At 36.0% G+C, this 21,758-nt stretch overlaps 1 protein-coding gene across 2 annotated transcripts; it reads right to left on the bottom strand.

Moving 5' to 3' along the window:
* Nucleotides 1–4,431: 4,431 nt before the first annotated feature.
* Nucleotides 4,432–10,975, bottom strand: mob3c (MOB kinase activator 3C). 2 transcript variants are annotated; one of them, XR_001481117.1, is made up of 4 exons: nucleotides 10,635–10,975; nucleotides 8,152–8,752; nucleotides 6,338–6,540; nucleotides 4,432–4,821 (listed from the first exon to the last, which is right to left on the bottom strand). XR_001481117.1 is itself a non-coding variant. In XM_015370330.1 (4 exons), the coding sequence occupies exons 2-4, from the start codon at nucleotides 8,563–8,565 to the stop codon at nucleotides 4,792–4,794; spliced, it is 651 nt and encodes a 216-aa protein (XP_015225816.1). In that variant the 5' UTR covers nucleotides 8,566–8,752; nucleotides 10,635–10,968; the 3' UTR covers nucleotides 4,432–4,791. The 2 variants fall into 2 exon arrangements, 1 of the variants encoding a protein (XP_015225816.1); XM_015370330.1 differs by having other exon boundaries at nucleotides 8,148–8,752; nucleotides 10,635–10,968.
* Between the last annotated feature and the right edge of the window lie 10,783 nt (nucleotides 10,976–21,758).

Raw genomic sequence — 21,758 nt, 5'->3', positions numbered from 1 at the left:
CGTTACGTGAATGAGTGGCTCCACGCCTCAATCCACGTAGAGGGAAATTGTAGTGCCTGACGTTGGTTTATATTTGCCATAGAGTCTAATGTTGGCCTTTCACTACGTTGACAGTTCAGCACCAAGTGGAAGAATGGCTCAAGCCATGCCTATGTCGTTATCATGATCATTACTTTTTAAATAACATCGCTTACTATTGCTGATAGCGATTCTTCAGTCAAAGTTGCTCGAAATTGGAGATCTTGTCAAATATTATACTAAGTATCCCATACATAGCATTTAACAAAAAGCTGCCAGCAAATTTATAAAACTAATTTGAAGTTCGAGAGAGAGCTCAAAATTTGAGAGGCCATGGTGATATGGCACGCTATTTTTTTTTTTTTTTTTAAGCTTGATTCCAGGTGTTTCAAATGCATTTCTTTCTAGTCAAAATGAACATTTCAGATATCTAAAATAACATTCTTCCTATCTAAAAATTACATTTCAGATATCTGAAATGTAATTTTTACTAGTACAAATGACCTCATGTTTCCCATTCATGTGTTTTGGGCTTTTACTTCCAGATATCTACAGTAACATTCTTCCTATCTAAAAAAAACATTCTTCTAATCTAAAATGAATTGTGACTAGGATTAACTGCATAATAGAGCAACTGCTAGGCAAAATTACTATTTCAGATATCAAAAATAAATCTGAAATATATATTCACTCAAGCTAATAAATGTCAAAAGGGCCACTTAAAATTTGTAAAGATTTCTAGGTATTTTAAAGTTTATTCTTACTAGTACAATTATATTTGTTAAATTATATGAAATAAACTTTTTGCCAGGAAAAATGTAATTTAGGACATATATATGTACATTTCTAGCTAGTAGGAATGTAGTTTTGACAAGCAAGAATCTTATTTTAGAGGTCCAGAAATGGAACAATAGGGAGGATAGAGTTTCTAACAAATGTCAATACGGCCTGTCATAATGGTGAGTTCACATGACCCAGAGTACGAACAACTCAGAAAAGTTTTTCTGTGTTGAGTTGTCTCCAGAGTTTCATGTGGAATGAAACTCAGAAGTCTGCATTCACAACATAAACAATGCAAAAATATTCACAAATTTAAAATCTTATTCAAACAGTTGATTTGGTCACAGTATGTTCAGAGAGGGTCTAAAATGTATATTAGTGTATGTCAATGTGTGCTTCTAGTTCTTTTTACTATTACTGGTGTTTGTCTATTACCATTGTTGGTGTGTTTCTTTGCTATTTTTGATATTGTGTAAACTATTACCACTCTGGGTATTAATTATTGCAGATATGATAGAAAACAAAAAGATACTATAAAGTTAATCATCTGCTCGGGTAACACAATTGTGATTTTGCTTATTTGTTCTCAGTACCGAAAACATAATTATTATAATTTTTTTCATACTCCTTTTGCTCATACAATTTTGTGCTCTAGTTGCCATTTAAAAAGAAAGAAAGAAAGAAAGAAAACAAAAATAGCTAGAAATATATATGTTAACTATGAATGAGTAACTTGTTACTATGACTCATAAGTTTAAATTGATGAACTGATATTGACTTGTGTGTTCCAATGCATGTAATTGCCTGAAATTAATAGTAATTTAAAAAAATTCTACTGGTAATATTAATATTCTATGTTATTGCATCTTGTCTATGGAGGCTTAGAAATCTCACATTGCACTAAATAAATAAAACAAGCAACAGGTATTATAACAGGTATGCGTCCAGCAGATTGTGAAATCAGCTCAAAGGATTTTATTGGATCCCTTCCAGCTTCTGCTTCTGTTTCGGGCTCCTACTCCAGACAAAACATGGGCAGTTATTTAAAGGGGCCAGCAGGATCCACCAGTGCCCCTGTAGGTTCTGGCCCCAGTAAATGTCCCTGTACTAAATACTTAATATTAAATAAATTTCTTGTTAACATATGCATTTAGACAGAATCCACCAGGCTCCTCGAATCTGTTTTATATTTTTACCTTCACACATTTATTGCAGCAATCACTCATAAAATTAAGGTGTTTCACTTTTAGCTTCAGTTATGTTGAGACCAGATCCTCATTTTAGGTTTGCACAAATTTCTTTTTTTGGTGGGTAACCAATGTTTAAAAAGCCTGACATGCTAATTCCAAATTTGACCCATACCAATATTTTTTTTTATAACCATCAAAATAAAGCATAATGTTTCCATCTAGTCCATCTTATCTTACTGGAAAAAAACAGCAATCCATGTGAAACAATCGAAAGCTTGTTTTAACTGCACTAGATAATGGTCTCAAATATAAATGAAAGGTTTGGAGCACTAATAATAGCTTATTGTTAGACCTACTGATCTCCTAAAATTAAGGGAATTATGGCACACCTACTTTTTTATCTGCTTTAACTCTCCTCTGGAGCCACAATCGGCTCCTTGATTATGCAGATCTCTTAATATTTCAAAAGATGAATAACCTTGTTTTTCGTTCATGTGTTTGTTCAGTGCCAACATCAACAAAACAAAACAAAACACAATGAAGGATTAAAATCCTTCATTTGCACAAAACTTAGTTATTGTCTAATTGTTATTATTGTACAAATTTGTAGAACCACAATAATCATCATATTCCCCATCATTTTAGTCTCAGGAAACAGTTGGAGGATAAAGGACTGATGCAGGTGTTTTAAGCATTTCTGTCCTGAGCCATGCACAGCCTGCTGGGTGCCACTGCTGGGTGTCACTGTAAGCTCTTGCCGACAGCCCAAGACATCATATAATTTTCTTCGTAATCATCAAACTAACGGCGTTCAGTTAAGGACTTGCATCTTCCTGCTCACGTCTGTATTTTTGCAGTTGTTTCCATCTGAGGGTGTGGGATTTTTCGGTGTAATTCAGGTGAAAGAGAGTAGCACTGTTGCGTTGGTCTATCTCTAGGCAACAGTGACAGCAGCTTAGGCAGAGCTGATCAGGTTCTGCTTAGATTGCTTCACCACAATTTTACAGGATTTAATATTTACAGTGTTTTATCTTGTTAATTATTGTTAGCTCTATTATTGATACAGGCGCGTGTCCAAACTGTATAACAATACAGAACAAATCATGTCTATTGGTTCAATATGGGACACAACACATGGCAACCCCAACATTCATAATATGGTTTGCCTGGTTCGTTTACAATCGTTTTACAGTCTTTTACACAATAGATAAAATAGGTAAAAGATACACCTGCAGCAACAACAACTACCCGCAGGTGAATACCTGATTGTTAAAATCATTTCTTTTGGTGGAACCCAAACAGGAGTGGGTGGTGATAGCATGTTGGGCTAGGTTAGCACAAATTCCCTGAATGATGGTAATACAGGAGGAAGACCAAAATCCCTTTTTGCAAGGAGCAAGCTTTTGTAGGTTTTCATTTCAATGTTTAACAAAAAATAAAAAAGAAATCCAGCCTTTCCATCAGGTTTTAAATGAAGACCAAAACAAAAAAGTTTTAACGTTAAAAACTCGTATTCTCCTTTAGATTAAAGAAAAATGTGTTATTTAAACTTGCATTTCTTGTGAACTTACTAAATTGTTTATATATTTTTTTTAATTTAAAGTCATAAATTTTATTTGTGAATCAATGGAACTGTGAGTCTTCCGCTATTTCATACCTGTTTATATAGAAGAAAAACAGAAACTGCCTTAATGCAAAATTTAATTTTTCTAAACCACCTAAATTAAGAAAAATACTTAAAATGCTTCAGTATTGTTAAATTGAGAAGTCCTCCATACAAATCAGTAATACCTATATTAAGTATAATGCATGGAGTACTTCAACTTACATTTCTCTGCCCTTTTCTTTAATTTTAATTTTTAGGCATGGCCTGTTAATAGATTTTATGCTATTACAACTTTGAGTGTAAAAATCACATATTTAGGGTATTTATGTATTATTAAAAAAACGAACAAATCACTTCTTCCAAAACAGAAAAGCTCAAAAACTGCTAATCTTTCTTTTTCCTATACACTGCATTTGGCTGAGCTTTCACTGCAACTAACTATGCACTCTCTCTCTCTAATAGTCTGAAACTGGCTCAGAGCTTTTATGCTCAGCTGTATTTTTGTTTTAGATTAAGCCACTAAATAATCTAGTAGCTTCATTTTTCTTTCACATGCAGTAAATGCTCCTGTATCAGCTTTGTTTTGCTACTTTTATGTTTATAATGGAATGTGTGTACCTCAATCGGAACCTGTCTAAATGATAGAATTAACTTCTTTAAATGTTTTGTTGTGAATTGCTCTTACATAAATTAAATGAACATAAAAATAAATGTAAAATACAATGTCCATCTATGTCCATCAAGGGAACTTTTAAACTTTATGTCTTTGCTCTTGTTCTGCAATTTTCAATGAGATAATTGCTTTTTTAATATTGCAAAAACAAACAAAAAAAAAAAACATTTTGTGATGAGTTTAATGAAAAACCATTTATAACCAAAACGTTATATGTTAGGCACAGCACATAAAAACAGATAAGAAGCAAAATCACATAAAATACAAGTAGAAAAGAAAAGAAAAAAAGCAGCATTTTCACAGAGGCCGACACAGAGAAGTATAAAGATGTAGCACCACAAAAAGTGTGCAGTTTAGAAGATACAGCGCCACCATCCAGAGGATAGTGGAAAGTTGAATGACCTCCAACAGCATGCTTTGAAATCCATGATAATGTCCAAAGTCTGGAATGTTTTACAGATGGTGTTCTCTCCTGGGGCTCAGATTACGTCATAATGTAAACTTCTATATCCATGTTTTTCTCATTAAGTGCAAATTCTCTCAGTCATCTCTCTCTGCAAAAAAAAATCAAAGGAAAAAAGGGACAGGTTAGCTCATAAAATATATGAACGAGACTGAGAGTAATTAACAGGAGTGTCAAAAGGAAACTAATTTCTTTGTGTCAAAAATCATGCTTTTGTTCCTCAAAGACCAGTAAAGAGGAAGCATAAAAGTACTGAAAAAAAAAAAAAAAATCAGCACTGGTGATTCGTTGTTTCTGCTTAAGCTGATATAATTATCTCATCTTTCTTTATTTCTTTTTTTTTTCCCAGATATTTTCACCATTTAGGCATCATAACAATGCTAATTGGAACCTTTCATTGGCAAGGGGAGCATTATACTCCATCTGTTCCAAAGTGATAGAAGTCTCTGTTGGAAAAAGCAAATAATTGATGCATTCTTTTCTCATTACATGACTGCAAAGGGTTGGTATAATATTTCAAACTAACTGCTTCAAAGAAGCTCAGAGTCCCCTTTGGAGATGGAAACTCAAATCGAAAGAACACTCATTCCGTTACCATCAATAACTGGATGGAAAATTGTTGTCAAGGGGAAAACACAGTTGATGTGTCAAAGTGACTTGCATTAGTATTCCCACCCCTTAATTCTAAAAATCTGTGATGGTTCTCCCCTTTTGGACCTCTACCTGAGTATCGTTTTGAGTTTTCAGTAACCTACGTCCTTCTCTTTTTTTTATTTTTTGATTCTTTTTCCTTTTTTTTTTGCTTTTTTTGAGTTACTCCCTGTTGCCCCCTTGTTCCTGTCTCCTTTCCCAAAGCTCCCTTCTAGTTACTTCTGTCCACACCTGCTCCATATCAGCTCATTAGCCCATTCTTTGTTCTGTCCCCCATATATACACCTCCTCTGCAGATAATCATTACTGGTCTCTTGTTGTTGCTTGGCTCCCAATGTGTGTTTTCGCCTGATGTCTTCTTGTTTTTGGTTTCCTGTATTTCGGTTCTTGGATTTTGCCTCTGTCACCAAAACTCATCTTTGCCTCCTCATCTCTGCATTTGGGTCCTCAACTAACTTCCACCAAACCTGACAAATTCGAAGTCTGGATTTAAGCACTGGTTATTTCATCACAATTTTTCAACCATGAATCAAGTACTTTCCTCTACCATAATAAGTATTTACCAGTCTTCTTGTTAGGATGGAAGAATCTATTCCTGCATCATAAAGCCTCCTCTGTGATGTTTCCCCTTTTGTATGGTCTGTGCCATTACTTGTAATTTGCTAAATTTTACACCAAGATCTAAAATAATTAAATTCTGGCCTTCTGACCATCCCCTATATGGCTATAGAAAAGTGCAGACCTGACTTCCTGTTATTATCCTTCAAAATGCACCTCTAGAAAATAGATTTGTGGAGTGCATCCTTTGCTCTCACAGCAGCATATCCAGGGTTTTTACTGGCATATATTCATTCTTTTCTGTTTTGTACTCCACCTACCATCCACAAAAGACATGATAGGCAGCTACAAGATAGCAACCCGACAATACACAGACTGGTGTTAAAACTGCAGCTCACCAGTGGTTCCAGCTCCGAGTTATCAATGAGACTGAACTCTGAGATGAAGTAGTAGTAGTGTTTGTAGCAGGTATTGATGTGGGCCTCGGCACCCATGCTGCAGATGCTGTCAAAGTGATGGATGTAAACGTGCACAAAGACTCTGAAGAGACGGCTCAGGATCTTCTTGCACACCTGCTGGAAGTTCTTTGGAAAAGGCACACCTAAATGGAAGAAGCAGGAAACAAAAAATGATTACTTTATTGAAAGCATGTAGGTCTCATTTTACTTCCATCATGGTGCGACCCCTAATTGTCAATTCTGACTCCTTAAAATAGGTTAAAAATAAAAGGGTAGGAATACATTCATATATAGTTATAATTACTTATATTTATACTGGTTGTGTCAAAGATGAGTGTGAAAGACTCATATTAGGAATGTAAACCCGCTTTATCTCAACTTTCCAATGCTGTCAGTTGAATACGCTAAAACCTCAAGCAACAATTAGCTAATTCAAAAGTAATAAAATAAATGACTATTCAAATAAATGAATATTCAAATAAATATACTTTTAAATGGTCTTCTCAGTTTCTTTTTTTATTTATTTTTTTTATTATATATATATATATATATATATATATATATATATATATATATATATATATATATATATATATATATATATATTTTTTTATTATTATTATTTATTTATCTATTAATTTTTTTTATATATATATTTTTCTTAATAGTATGCTACATCGTATTTTATTTTGAAGTTTGTTCATTGGCGTATCCACACAACTGAAGGCTCTAACTCAGATGCTATGTTTGATATTGTGTTTTTTCTGCTTGAAATATATGTTTTAGTTGAAGCTTGAACACACAGGTTTATCAGCGTGGTTATTGAACTATATATATATATATATATATGAAAGTTATAGTTGCTTTTACTGCTGTGAGTAACCAGGTAGGTCTCAGTGATGTTAAATAGGACCACCTTCCTTTAAACCTGTTTTGATGAAGCACAGCATCCTGATCTGCTTTTGTTCTATGCTGAGTGTCGTACATATTTGTGCTGTTTTGACTGCAAGGACAAATGTGTCTTTTTTTTTACATTATGAACTGTTGGACTTAACAAGATGCATTGGGATTATATAGGTCCATTATTTCAACAAAAAGAAGTTCTAGTAGAATAATTTCACTGATTACACACCTGTATTTTATGTTCATTTTTACCCTAGTTAAAACAAGACTTAGGCTTGATGAGAAATATCCTAACAAAAGTACTTAACCCAGATTAACCCAAAAAGTGTAAACAGGTATTGGTGCAAATAGTAACTCGTTATTCATAAAAATTACGAATGATTCTATCTTCTGGTCAATGAGGAGCAGAGTGATGGAAAACCTAACAAGATGTTCACATACTAATAATATATGTTGACTTTTAAAGAGTTTTTTCCATTATTTTCACACTTTCTTTGCAGAACAATATCAAACAAGTCCCCAGATTGTTATAAAGAGGATCCGTTTGCTGGGCTATCTATCTGTCTACTCAATTTATTTGCAGGGAATCCTCCCCTGTTATTATTTTGAAAAGTATTTAAATTGTCTTGTAAAAAAAAAATATTGCCTCTATTATCTATTCTCTTCTAAATGCCAATATTACTTTCTAATTAACCTCATATTGAACCGTGTGTGCTTGTCTGAAAGCGTAATGAGGCTGCAGAGCAGGCCGACAACCAAACACTAATTTATCACTCCACAAAGCACACCGTCCTTATTCAGTTTAAACAACGATGATGGCCTTCATTTTTAAAGCTCTCACACACACCTACTCTGGTGGGGAAGATGTCTTCATTGTTGATGAGGGACTCTATCCAGTCCATCAGCAGGTTCATATACTTGATAGCAGGCAGCTTGGTGGGTTTCCTGTAGTCGTCGCCATCCTGCCATCTGTACTCGTACTTCAGACCCCCAGACATGATAGGGCATGTGCGCTCGCTGCAATATTCGCTGACTGTGCCGTAGATCAGGTTAATCCTGTTAAAGAAATCCACCACGTGAACTGCAATCCAGTCATTGAGGTTCTCCCCCTCGGGCAGCTGGACCACCTTCTTCAGGTCCAGGCCTGACTTGAGAGAGGCCTGGGCCTTCTTGTAGAGTTCGAAGCGCTGAGTGCCAGGCTCAAAGCGCTTCCTTGGCCTGAATGTTTTGGCTTTGCTGAACACTTGTCCAAGACACAACGCCATTGACTCAGCCGCTTCCCCCAAGATAAGGGGAGATTAGGGTCTCCACAATGAAGAATAAGTCGGAGTTTGATAAAACTGAGCTTCCTGAGCGAATTAGAGGGAACAGCCTGGGTGAAATCAGGTCAGCAGGTCTCAGTGTCTGTCATGTGAAGATTTCTGGGAGCCCTTGTTTCCAGATCTGACTTTTCTGTAAAGAGCAATAACAGATGTGTTAGATGTACTGTATCACTTTCTTGTCCATCAACTGTTTTTTCCTCTGTTGCAGCCAAGACAAAATATCTTGGCCTACATGCAGAATGCTTTATGGGATGGAAAGCTAACATTGCACATCATCTTTCACCACTGTAAAACATGGTGGTGGCAGTATCATGTTGTGAAAATGCTTCTCATCAGCAGTGACAGGGAAGGTGGTCACAGCTGACTGGAATAAGCTAAATAAAAGGCAATGCTGGACAGAAAGTTGTTAGAGGCTACAAAAGAAAGACTCCATCCAGTAAATCAAGAGGCTTATTTAGGTCTCACAGTCCATGCCTAGATTCATTTCAGAATCTATGGGAAGATTCAAAGATGCTCTCCTTCTAGTCCAACTGAACCTGAGGTAATTAGGTGAGAGAAATAAACTGAAATGTCTGTCTCTAGACAGCAAAGCTATTAGACACATACCCCAACTCATGGAGCGGCAAGTGTAGCAAAAGGTCTGCAGAGCGTTACCTAAATACAAATTAACTTGCTTTTCATATTTTTTTGTAGTAAAACAATTTAGAAAAACAAACACATTTTCCCTTTACTGTCCAACGATGGACCACATTTTTTAGGCAATTTAACTAATTTACTACTTATGGTTAGAAACTAGACAATCCATCACTAATAGAATAATATCCTCTATCTGCAGCCAAGCTTTGGTTTTATCATCCTTTTGAGGTCTGTGAGTAAAATGACCTTTTCAGTTGGCTTTCTGCAGTGCTTGCGAATAAAAATAGCAGCAATTTTCTGGAACAAGAGTCAGGCCACTCGAGTCAAGTCTAATTGAGAAAATAAATGCCACACTGTGACTCCCTGTAGATTAAATGTCCCCAGTGCAGTGATCTTATTGGTCAAATGGGGCATTATGACAGAAAGCCTTTTTCTTTTAGTAAACAAACTCTACAGACGTAATACAAAATCCACTGCGAATGGAAAACAAAGTTAGTTTCTATGAGTTAAAGTTTGGTCACAAGGACCATATTTATTAAAGAAATATAGATTGTTAAAGAAAGCTGTTTTGACTATTTGATCTTGTTTAATTAAACACATTTTCTTTGATTCTTGAGCAACAAACGCACATGTAGTAGCCACATATAAAACACCCAGTCACGTTCAAGAGTGAGCTTGCAATACGACACTACTGTATATCCGCATTTGTGTCCCGAGTCCCATGTTTAACTGCAGACCTTACCATTTCCTGTTGCTTTTTTCCCCTCTGAAGCCAGTATGACTTTTGAAAAGCAGAAACGTCTGTCACCTCACTATAATTCATCTACACATTGCAAACCCAGATGTGGGATCTTTTGTTGAAATAGTTTATTTCAGTAAAGTTGTAAAGCTGTAATATGATACTTAAAGACATAAACATGCAAAAAGAGACCGGTTTGCTATATGAAACAGCACATACACCGGGATTGCTCCTAGCTTTCTATAGGGTCAGAGTGTATACGTGATCATGGGGCAGCAGCTGATGTGCTAATAAAAGAAAGAAAGGGGTGTATGTGTGGAGGGGGGGCACATTTCCAGAGTTTTTTGAGTCTGAGAGACACATTTTCAGCCAAAGGCACAAAAAAGAAACACACCAATCTAGTTTCAAAACACATCAGCAACCACAAACATGATGAACAGTGAAATGACGTGAAGTTTGATCACTCTGCATGTCTAAACAATGAAAGCATGTCTGATCATGCTGTGGGAAAAACAGATACTCATGCATACCTTTATGGAGTAAAGGTGCTCAGAAGAAAAGACAAATACTCACATATAAAATAGATTTAGTAGACAGTCTGAGATTATATTATAATCAAGCTCTCTTTGTACTGTACCTCACTGAAATCCTACAGCGGGTGGCTGGAATGTAGTGGAAAGCTGTTGAAGGTTCAGAGAGGATTAAACTCGCTGTGAGAGTCAGAGTCAGCTGTTCCCTCTCTTCTGAATCTTTTCCACTCTGATGGTCGATCAGCAGTCCGAGAAGGGCTTTGACTTTGCTCAGCAGTGTGGACAACGTAGAAAAGAGTTAAAAAAGTGTTTGGTTTCTCTTCCTGTGAATGATGTCACATCCTGACTTTGTGTGCTGGGCTCTGTTATCTGTTTTGTGTGTCCACATGCGGGTGTGTTTGTAGAGAACGTATTAAGTTGAAAAGAAGAGGTTTCTCAACCCATAACCCTGCCCCCTTTCTTAGCCTTTTTTTGTTTTCCTTTTTTTGACATTCAGTAAGACGAGCAGCCAACCAACTGACTTCACCCACGCCCAGCCCTCTGGTTAAAGTGCTAAAACAACAACCCCCTTGTGAAGATCCTAATACAAGACAGAGGCAGAGGTCCCACAAACTTTTCTTGATGCCTTCCAGTCTGCTCGCCTTTTTTTGTTTTTAAAGTCTCAATAACTTCCTATTAAAATAATTTTCCTTATAGATATACTTGAGCTAAATGTACAGCACAACTCTATTTACAACACCATGCATAGTATTCAAATTCTAAGACATCCTTTTGTTGCTTCTATGATTATGGTAGTTGACCCTCCTGTTTGAGTATCACTATGGAGAGTTTCTGTTTCTAGTGAAATCCGACCCTGTAAAAGAAGCCAAGTCTGGATTCATTGTTGCCGCTTGTCCTCAAGATTGGAAGGGATAAAAGAATTTGTATACTAGTGGGCTATGTGATGAGATAACATCTAGTGTTTCAGTGTTTTGTTTTTTTCCATCCATCCATCCAGATGGACGGTGTTTTTTTATGTTTGCAAAACCATCAAGTGATCCTGGGTGGCCCAGCCGACTTTTGAAACCAATGACTTGTAGACAAAGACTGCTCCCTGATTAGTTTCATCTTAGAAGGAAGTTTTTACAAATAATCTAAACTTATACTTTGAAGATTTTATGTCCAACTGTCCAACATTTGTAAATTATGTTTTTTATATCAACACTGCTTTCTATCCAGGATCAGCTTAAATAGTGGCATGGAGAATCTTTTTTAATAACGAACCTTTGCTTTGCAACCCTATCTCCTGATATGTGTTACTCTTTCTTACCTGTTGGTCAGCTCCTGTCTTTGCCTCAAACCCTCAATGTTACTGAATAATATCACGACAGGGCGTTATGGTTATATACAGTATTGGGATTTGGCTGACAAAATATATAAAAAGCAGCAGGCTTTTCTGATACGTAAATATTTTCAACAAATGACACAGAAATTACTTTATTAATCCCAAAGGGAAATTAAATGTTGCAGTAACTTATACATTTTTTTTTAACAGGTGTTAAGAGCTGTAGGCAGGAAGGATCTTCTGTATCCGTCTGTCTTGCACCCGATCTGAAGATGCCAGCCAAACTGAAGACACTCTGTTGTTGTTTAAAAATCTTCTGAAGAGCACACTCATTGTTGTTCATAATTTTCTTCACAAGACAGGAGGTCTTCCACGTCACTGGAACTGCTTCCAGGGTCAGATTAAGATTGAAGAGGTGCTGTAAAATCCCACATATCTGCTCTGCACAGGCTTTCAGGACTCTGGGGCTGACACCATCAGGACCTGGTGACTTATTATGATTCACTGTCTCCAGTTGCCTCTTTGCTTGACTTCTAGAGATAGACAGATCAAAGTTAGAGAGAGCAGTACCCTCTTCTGATGTGGCTGATTACAAACTAATAGCAGAAGAATCAATGGCAGAGGAGGGCAGGATGTCCATGTGACTATGGGCAGGAGAGAAAGATGCTGAACTAGTTCCTTAACTGAACCTGTTGAAGAATGTATTCAGTTCAGTGACTCTGTCCAGACTTCCATCTGTCTGATTGTCTTCCTGTTTGAACACTGTGATCTTTTTCTTCCCTGACCACACATCTCTGATATTGTTCTACTGGAGTTTGTTTTCCAGCCTGTTCCTGTATGCCTCCTTGCTTTCTCTTATCTCTATCTTAAAGTTGCTTCTGTATTCTCCTTTTTAATTCCATGTCACTCCTCTTAAAGGCTTGTTTTTTCTTGTTGAGTAATTGCTTCAGATCATTTGTGATCCATAGTTTATTATCCGGGAAGCATTTCTCTGTTAGCAGCTCAATAATGGACGAGTGTCCATCCCAGGATTAAGATGAGCTCAAACAAAAGGGTTTCTAAATACAAATGTTAACTAACAACAAGCTGTTTTAAACCAGCCATATTCATAAAAACATTGCCAACAGACAGTTTTACCTCATAGGCACAGTGGTTAGCGTGCACAACCTATGTACGGAAGCCTTTTAGTCCTCAACGTGGCCCAGCTTGGTTCGAATCCAGCCTGTGTTCCTTTGTCACATGCCTCTCCCTTATCCACTTTCCTGTCAGATTACTACACAATGACATGCCACTAGTGCAGCAAAAATCAAAAAAAAAAAAAAAGATCTCTAAACTAGAGTGTTTCTGACAGCGCAGGCTATGTAAGGCTGTATTGGCATTTAGGCAAAGCCTGCTCTCCTGTCGTTCTTTTGTAGATTGCTAGGATTGTTCTTTGTCAAAAGTACATTTCTACTAGTCATAACTGTAATTATAGATCTTAATTTTTGCACAAACCCTCTGTTTGCGGGATCCCGCAGAGGGTCTGCCACATTAAGGGCCATCCCAAACCCTGTAGTGGGTAGGGCGAGTGGAACATTCAGGCCTCAAATAGTGAGTCTGCATCAGTGCAGGCTCGCTGGAATTTGGCAGTGGGTGTAACGGCAAACTAGTGACAAGTTGGTGAATGTGCATTTAAATGTAAGTTCCGCTGGTTTGCTGAGTCTTCATCACACTGACAGAAAATCACACTTTAGGAAAAATAAAAAAAGACGTCATTAATCCCTAAATGGAAAGTCATCTTTGAAATAGTTTGATTTGAATGGATATATTAATTTTAGAGAAAATGGCAAATATTTGATGTTATGCTAACCTGCACCACTGAGCTACAACCACACACATGCAGCGTCTCTGTGTTGACATAGAAACGACTGCTTTCCATTTCCATTGGAGGGAAGAGGCAGTCCTATTCACGTTTATACCCCCCACGTACAATCCGGGCACCTTCCACATCTGTGAGCGTGACTTTATTGCGAGGGAAACTTACTAGTTAAGGGTTAGTGGTTAGGGCGCGGTTTGGGATTCAGCCTTAGAGTAGCTTAGGGTGGGGGTGGCCCAGTGACATCATGCTGCATTGCGCTTTCAGAATAAAAGCATGTGAGGTATTTTTTTTAGAATCATTTATTTTTTATTGTTGTTTTCTTCTTGTCCGCAGTGCACTTGTCGTTCGGGGCTATACCCCAACTAATTAAAATGCAGAGATTTTGCATTGTGATAACATTCAATAATTCTGTTTCATTATTTTTAACAGTGAGCAGGTGTGTCTATTTATACTGTTGAAGACACTTATATGAATCAAAAAAAAAATTCAGGATGCAAGGGAATGATAAATTTAAATTTGAATCTGTACTCCCCTTTTTGGTGCAGCCCTGTGCTTTTATATATATATAAAAAAGGCCCTGTGAATCCAGTCAAAGAGTAGGTACCCACTTTTGGTGGGTACGCTCAGGCAAAATATGGCCATGGGTGACTAGCTTGTGACACTAACTTGGAGAGTGGTGGCCATTGAGGTTAGGGCATAAGGCTTTGAATCCTGAGGTTGAGAGTTCAATCCCCCACTCCCACAGACTGCCACTCTGGGTCCCTGAGCAAGACCCTTAACCCCACACTACCCCCTGGGCGCTGCAAAATCCCCAAGGGGATGGTTTAGATGCAGAGAAGTAATTTCCCTCTGGAATTATTAGAGTATATAAAATAAATAAAAATAAAATAAATAACAATGGTATATGAGGGACAGTTTATGATTGTCGATACAGGTAATGTGGCATATTGCCCAGGGGACCAGTGTATCAGTGGGCAGCATAAATTCTTGACAGAAATAAAGTTTTCTATAGTTATGTCCCAATCATGTTTATTTTTGCTCATTTTTATAATCAGTTACAAGGGAGTAGACTCCCCACTGTGGACAATGTGAGCAGTTATTAGTCTGTAAATTTGGCATCTGATGCTTAAGTTGGAGATCACGTGGTTAAACTTTGATTATAGTTAAAGGAGTAGTTGATGCATAAATCTATTATTCTCATTATTCTTGTTTACTTGTTTGCATCTGCCTGGCATCATTCTTAAACAATCAGTTGAAAGGATGCAATCTTATGGTTGCTATAGGGTCATAAGGGGCTTATCATGTGTCTGTCTGAGTTTGCAGTTTTTCCCTTTCCAACCCAAGAGTTTAGTTTAAGGAATGGACTTTCGTATTGTAGTTATAACACAGAAAAAGAAAAGGCAGTGGATTACAAATAAGAGTTTTTTTAAGCCCTTTAAGTAACTTTTAGTGGTTAAATAGCTCTAACGATTTAGAAAAACGATTGGGTCGAATTTGTTTCTATTAAAGTTTGATTTTTCTAAAATTTGTAATCTCCTTATTTGCTAATGGAATAATGTACATTTCTCTCCCATCTGGTTATACATCAGTTTCAGAAGTCTCAGGGTAGTGGGCAGTGTCACATATGTCAGATATCAGCGTCATATGTGTGTAGTAACATCAGATACCCACTAGATGTCAGCCAGGCTACTAGAATAATACATTTGCAACATGAGTTTTGGCAAGATTATTTTTTATTGTTTGGAAAATACTGTTAGATATGTAACAGTCGCCCTGAAGTGCAAACCGCATCAACAAATCTTTAGACAAACCTACAAATTAAAAAACACAGCAAGATTTTTAAAACTGTAATATCATATCCAAAAACTCAGCAACAGCTCAAAACATACAATTATATTAACTTGGGAAAAAAAAATACAAATAAAAAAACCCACAAAAACATATTCAGAAAATGGACAACATATTCTGCCTTTTCTTTATAAATGAGTGACTTCAGGTTTAAAAGCCAAACATCTCCGTCATCCAAACAGCAAGAGCTCAAGCATCCCACTAATATCTACATCTTCCAGTAGTTTAATGTAATTGTGATTGTAATTAATGTTCGTTTCAAGTTAATGTCATTGTGTTTTTGAATATATTGTTGTGTTTATTATTATTTTTTGTTTTTCAGTATAATTTGGTATTGAATATGTTGTGTGTTTTTCTGAATATGTTGTTGTGTGTATGAATTTGTTTTCTTTTTGAATATAATTTGGTTTTGAATTTGTTATGGTTCTGAATATGTTGTTGCATTTTTTAATTTGTGGTTGTGTTTAAAGATTTGTTGATGTGGTTTTCACTTCAGGGCCACCTTAATAACTTTTCCAGAATGTGTTACTGCTATTGCAGTATGTGTGTCACTGTACGGTGTTAGAAGAATCAGAAATGAACAATTATTCAAAGAATGGTAAATGTAAATGTTTTTTTTTTCTTCTAATTTAAACATCATAAACAAGTTTGGGTTTTTTTTTTATGTTGAAACATTTGGGTAGGGGTCTTCAACCTGCAACTCCAGAACCTGAGCTGACTCCTTGGACCCTCCCAAGTGGCTTTCATAACTTAGGCTAAAATGATAAAGAAAATCAACAAATATTTTTTAAAAATACTTAAATAATAAATTCAATTTTTGATAGTTTTTCTGTTTTATCATGAAGCAACCTGTCCGCATTGGATTTTGACAAGTGAATGAAATCAAAAGCACCAATGATATTTTTTAAATCTCTTTTCCTTGTCATTAAATTGGTAACCAACTTGTTTTCCACAAATATCAGTATTCTATATAAGTAAATGTCTTGATCCCCTTTCTGCAAACTTTGCATGTTTTTCTTTATTTCAAATCTTAAAAGCAGAACGAAAATAGGGTTTTTTTTTTATGAAAAAAAAGAAAAAATCCTCTATTACTGCTTAGTGTTAATCTGTTGAAAACTGTTAGGATCAGGTGGGAACTGGATCCACCCGTACCCTAATCCAGGTTAGCAAGAATTTATTCAAAGCAGACAGCTGTTATGAGGAAATTACAAACTACAATAGTTTCTGTTGTGCTTGGAGTCTTTAAGCACTATGTTAACACCTGTATACCAGCTAAATGAGTCGTCCTGTCATTTGAATTCCTCATGTTAAAGTGTCCTTTGAAAAGAAACTCAACATTGTGCAGATTCTTCTGATCTGTGAGCAAACAGACGGATGTGTCTAGCACTCTAAAAACACTAAATGATTAACAATACAAGAAACAATTTTAAGTTGATTAACCAGACATTAGGTAAACATCAAAACTTATTCCAAGAATCTGTGCATTTTCCATATGCTTGGCTTGTTTAAGCTTATTTAAAATATGCTTCTACGCTCTTGTCCAATTCCAGCCTGCATTTTCCTTTTAAAATGATCAATTGTTTGGTTGACCAGGCTGTTAAAGGGTTAAAACAGCATAGACTAGAATAAACCCACAGTGGGAAATTCTGTTCATCAGCATCAAAACTATGAAAGAATGGCAAACAGAGACTCACAAAAACTCAAATGAATTCCTGTTTAGTTTTGTGTAACATCTGCAATCTCAGCTTTAAACTATAAATCACGTGGATGAATCAGAGATACACATGTGCATTAAATCCTCCTTGCCCTATGTTCTAGTTTTTCCTTCAGCGTGGCTGTCACCTTGAAAGAATGTGACAGAAGAGGAAGAACCACGGGTCAGACCTCTTTCAGTTTCCCTGTCACTCAGCGCTCTGCTTTGTCATAATTGTACGAAAACATGCTTGTCATTATTGTGGCAATTGTTGAGCAAAGCGTTGTATTTCAAAGCACCTTAACTGGCAAAACAACCTTTTCTGTAAGTGCTTATATAGGATACAGATCGCTGATCAATTCCACCATATAATAAATTGTTTCTTTTATTGTGTGTTTTTGTTATAATCTGGGATAACTCCATTATTGACGACATGGGTAAAAAGCCACCCATGGAAATAGATGAAGAAATCATTTGAGTTTTTTTATTGCTGGATCACAAAGTATTACTGCTGTGCTACAGGTTCATTGACCTGCTGGGGATCATTAAATCGATCGTCAGTGCAGCCGATTAGCCAATCACAAGATCTGTCTATCTGCCCACTCAGCTCAGGTAAACAGACCAGCATCAAGTCTCTATTCTAAGATAGGTAATTGGTTACATAAATGAATTCATACCCAACACGAGGAGTGGTTTACAGCTTGTGTAGAACAGATCTCACTGGCTCTGAATGACACATAGTCTAAAACAAGCTTTTATCTTATCTTAGTATCGTAAGTGTTGTAGGAGAGCCCTACTGCGTAAAGAAGTGACTCTTTTATCCCACGATGTAGCCTGCCTGTTTAAGATAAACACTGCTCAATCAGTTTTTCTCTTGCCTCAGTGATAATTTATGTTTTACTTATTATCTGCACAGATAAGTTATCATGAAGCTACTTGAACTCCCTCTTCAATCACCTTCTGATTAGTTTGACTCCTATATTTTGCAGCATCTAATTTCAGTCTGATAGTTTTCCTTCTTTAAAATTTCAAAGAATGACCTCAGGGTGTTATATAAATTTTTATGGACACCTTTTAAAAAATAACTATGAAGCAATACTATATCTTAGGGAAAGATCAGGCCAGTTATGAGATCCTATAATATTTTCGTTATGGCCAATAAACAACATTTACTGATAATGTATCTAATTTACATTTCTATCCTTTTCAAATCATAAAAAAGTGATGATATTGTTTCTCTGCTTCATCAACATATTTCCATGATTTTGGTGCTGATGGCTGGCTTAATTGTTAATTTCATTCACCTTTCTAGCTCTTCCCTGTTTCTCATTACTGCTCATATGTTCCATGTGCTCCTGCTTCTATTTAAACTCCTTGGTCCCAGCCATCAGTGCCAGATTATTCTTGAGCCTTTGGTGTAGAGTTTTCGATAGTTACTTATAGTGTTCCGTTTGCCTGGTCCTGACCTGTTTCTGTATTTGGCCTCTTCAGCCTGCCTGCCCCTGAAAAGGCCAAATACATTACATGGATGACTGAGAATCCTCACAGATATCAGTAGCGCTAAAACTTTTCTGTTTGGGAGCTTTCCCATAAGATTTTGAAGATCTCAGCTGAGTAAAATGATGTCACTTTATGACTTTATAGGACCACTGGTGTTGAATTTTCAACACCTAAGTGTAGGTAAATATCCTGACTGAGAATTTTTCAACTGAAGGGTAAAGAAGCCAATTATCTCTGTTGCAAGGCACCTGTCGTGGGTGGGACATATCCGGTAAGGGAACAATATGTTGTCAAAGGTGATGCAATAGGCAAATATGAACATGAACATGTAAAGATTTGGACAGGAATCATTGAGGCCCAATTAACTGTATGGCAGTGCATCACAAAAAAATCTGACTTTTGACGGGTGTTCATGAGATACAATAGAGAAAGTTTGTTCCATGTAAGCCCTCATCTCAGAACCTCAAGTACATGAAGGTCCTGCTGTAAACATCTCTGTGCCTGACACCACAGTGACTTTGCAGGGATCTTGCAGAGCCTAAAGATCAGGACTATTCTGGCAGTAAAAGGGAAACCAGCAAACCTTTATGGAAAAGATCTGAGTAATAAAACATACACAGACTGACATTTTTTAACATTATTCAATATCTACTGAGCCTGCTTCCCAACCTGCTTTGCCAAAGCCAAGTAAATACATTCTATACTGTAAATATTATCAGTAGATATATTTTTGCTGTTAAAAGAATATATTGGTAATCGTTCTCATACTTTTTTCTTGATTTTTTCCCCCGTGTTCTTTAATTTATGTTGTAGATGTTTATATTCTCTCAAACAGAATTAGTATGATAATAAATTACTATATTAAGCTTATTTGGGATTTATGTATATTTAACCAAAGCATTCCTTGAAACAAAATCAGACATTATAGTCAAACAGTTACTCATTACTTCATATGTCTATCCAAACATTTTATATTTGAACTTTTTAGTTTTTATCTATTCACCCCCAACTGTTGTTATAAGCGATCAATACAGTTTTTCCCCCTGCACTTTTGAAAAATGTTTTTGCAACTTTGAGAGAATTAATACTTTTATCTTATTAAATATTTTAAATGTTTTAAACAGCCACAAACATTCCTTTGTTGTTTCTGTCTCTTCAGGATTGTCAGGACATATCTTTGTTAACAATAATTTACTGTTCATAGGAAAGAAGGTCAAATATGCAGCATTTATTTTTTATCCGTTTTCAATGAGCAAATCCACTAAGACCTGTCAAACTGCCTGTGCAATTTCTCAGTCATTCGAGTCATGGCAACCACAAATGGAGCCTAGACGGAAGTTCAAATGAAGAAACACATTGCTCCTCCAGCCCCTCCTCCACCATCATAGCTAAAGCTTCATCAGAGTGTCATTCCTTACGGACTCTTCCCTGTCTCATCTCAACTAGTCCGGCAAAAGAGGTTTCTTCCCAAAAGGGAGTTTTTCCTCTCCACTGTCGCTCTATGCTTGCTCATCATGGAAAGGTTCTCTCAACCTGTGTTATCCAACTGGACTTCCATCTTCCTGGTCCCTGAGTGAAGCTCTAGTATCAGCTCACGCAGTCCACTGGATCTCCCCATAAAGCTCAGCATACCCTCTCGCCAACCAGCAGTCTACAGACTGACCAACTTCATCCATCTCCACTCCACCACCAGTTTCAGGCCTGGGGGGGGGAAACAGCCCTATTCTTTGCTCCTGGTCATGCATATCTATCAAAAGCGCTGTGTTTCCTGCCGAGGTCTGAGCGCCAAAGACAATGTATCAATAAATTTCTCCTAATTGTCTTTTCTCTTCGTGTGAGTTTTTCAGATTTAACTAGGCTTAAATTGAAAGGTAACCGGACTCTCGCTTTGTTTTTTTGAATGTGTTAAAAAAAAAAAAATAACACTCAGTTTATTTGGCCTCAACTACAATCAGACAAGTGAAAAAAAAACAAAAAAACAAAAACAAATGGATAATATGAAAAAATTACATTAATTAGGATAATAAAAAATAATAAAAAATTCATTTTGGTATTTTGGTTTTACCTAATTTCCCTTTATAACACCCCTATAGGTAGAATAATCTGGACATTTATTTTCCACTTCTGCATAACATCAAAATAAAGACATAATTTCCTACTGATCAGTTTTGATTATTTTTTTTATTGCAAAAAAGAACATACATGAACAACAAAGGGTTTTACAGAACAGAACTATTATTTTAAAATGTCAAAATCAAATCTAATCTGCTTGAGGGTATATATAATTCTTTTAGGGCAGTTAGAATTTGCATGGATTTAGAATTTAAACTTAATTTTAAGGATTCTATATAGATATTAATAGAAGATACTAAAATCTGGAAATTAGGTTTTTGTTGTAAATAGTTGGAGGTGTGACTATGATATTTACCATAAATAATAAAAAAAAAATTATAACAAATAAAAACTCTGTTTTAGCAAATTCACATAAGATTTTTTTTTTTATGAAAAAAAAATTGACATATCTCTCCAGAATATTTTGGTATAATTACAATCCCCCAAAAAAGATTAATAAGCTTTTCTTCATTATTTTTACAAAAAAGTACACATTGGGTCCAAATCCCATTTATATCTGTTTTAAAAAAAATGCTTTAACAGGATAAATATTAGGAATAATTTTATAAGAAATTTCTCTTACTTTATTGTTTATTAAGTATTTTTTAAGGAGCAACCAAGTCCGTTTCCAATTTATATTTTCAAAAGTGTTTGACCAATAAAATATACAATCTGGCTAAAAACACAACGTCTCGTTATAGATTATTTCTTAATCTTTTGTTGGTTGTTTTCTTACTTATAAAAGGACAATGGAGTTTGGATCTAAACTTTGCACTGAGTTAATTTGACATGTGGGTTAAGATGATAAAAGCTTTAATGACCCACTGGGGATTCCGTCAAACACAACAGCATTCTATTTAGGGGTAACAGGAAATTGGAAAAGTGACATATGTCAG

Source organism: Cyprinodon variegatus, unplaced genomic scaffold, assembly GCF_000732505.1.
Source record: "Cyprinodon variegatus isolate N-32 unplaced genomic scaffold, C_variegatus-1.0 Scaffold45, whole genome shotgun sequence".
In the NCBI taxonomy this organism is placed as follows: Eukaryota; Metazoa; Chordata; class Actinopteri; order Cyprinodontiformes; family Cyprinodontidae; genus Cyprinodon; species Cyprinodon variegatus.
This window is presented reverse-complemented; position numbering and strand designations above follow the sequence as displayed.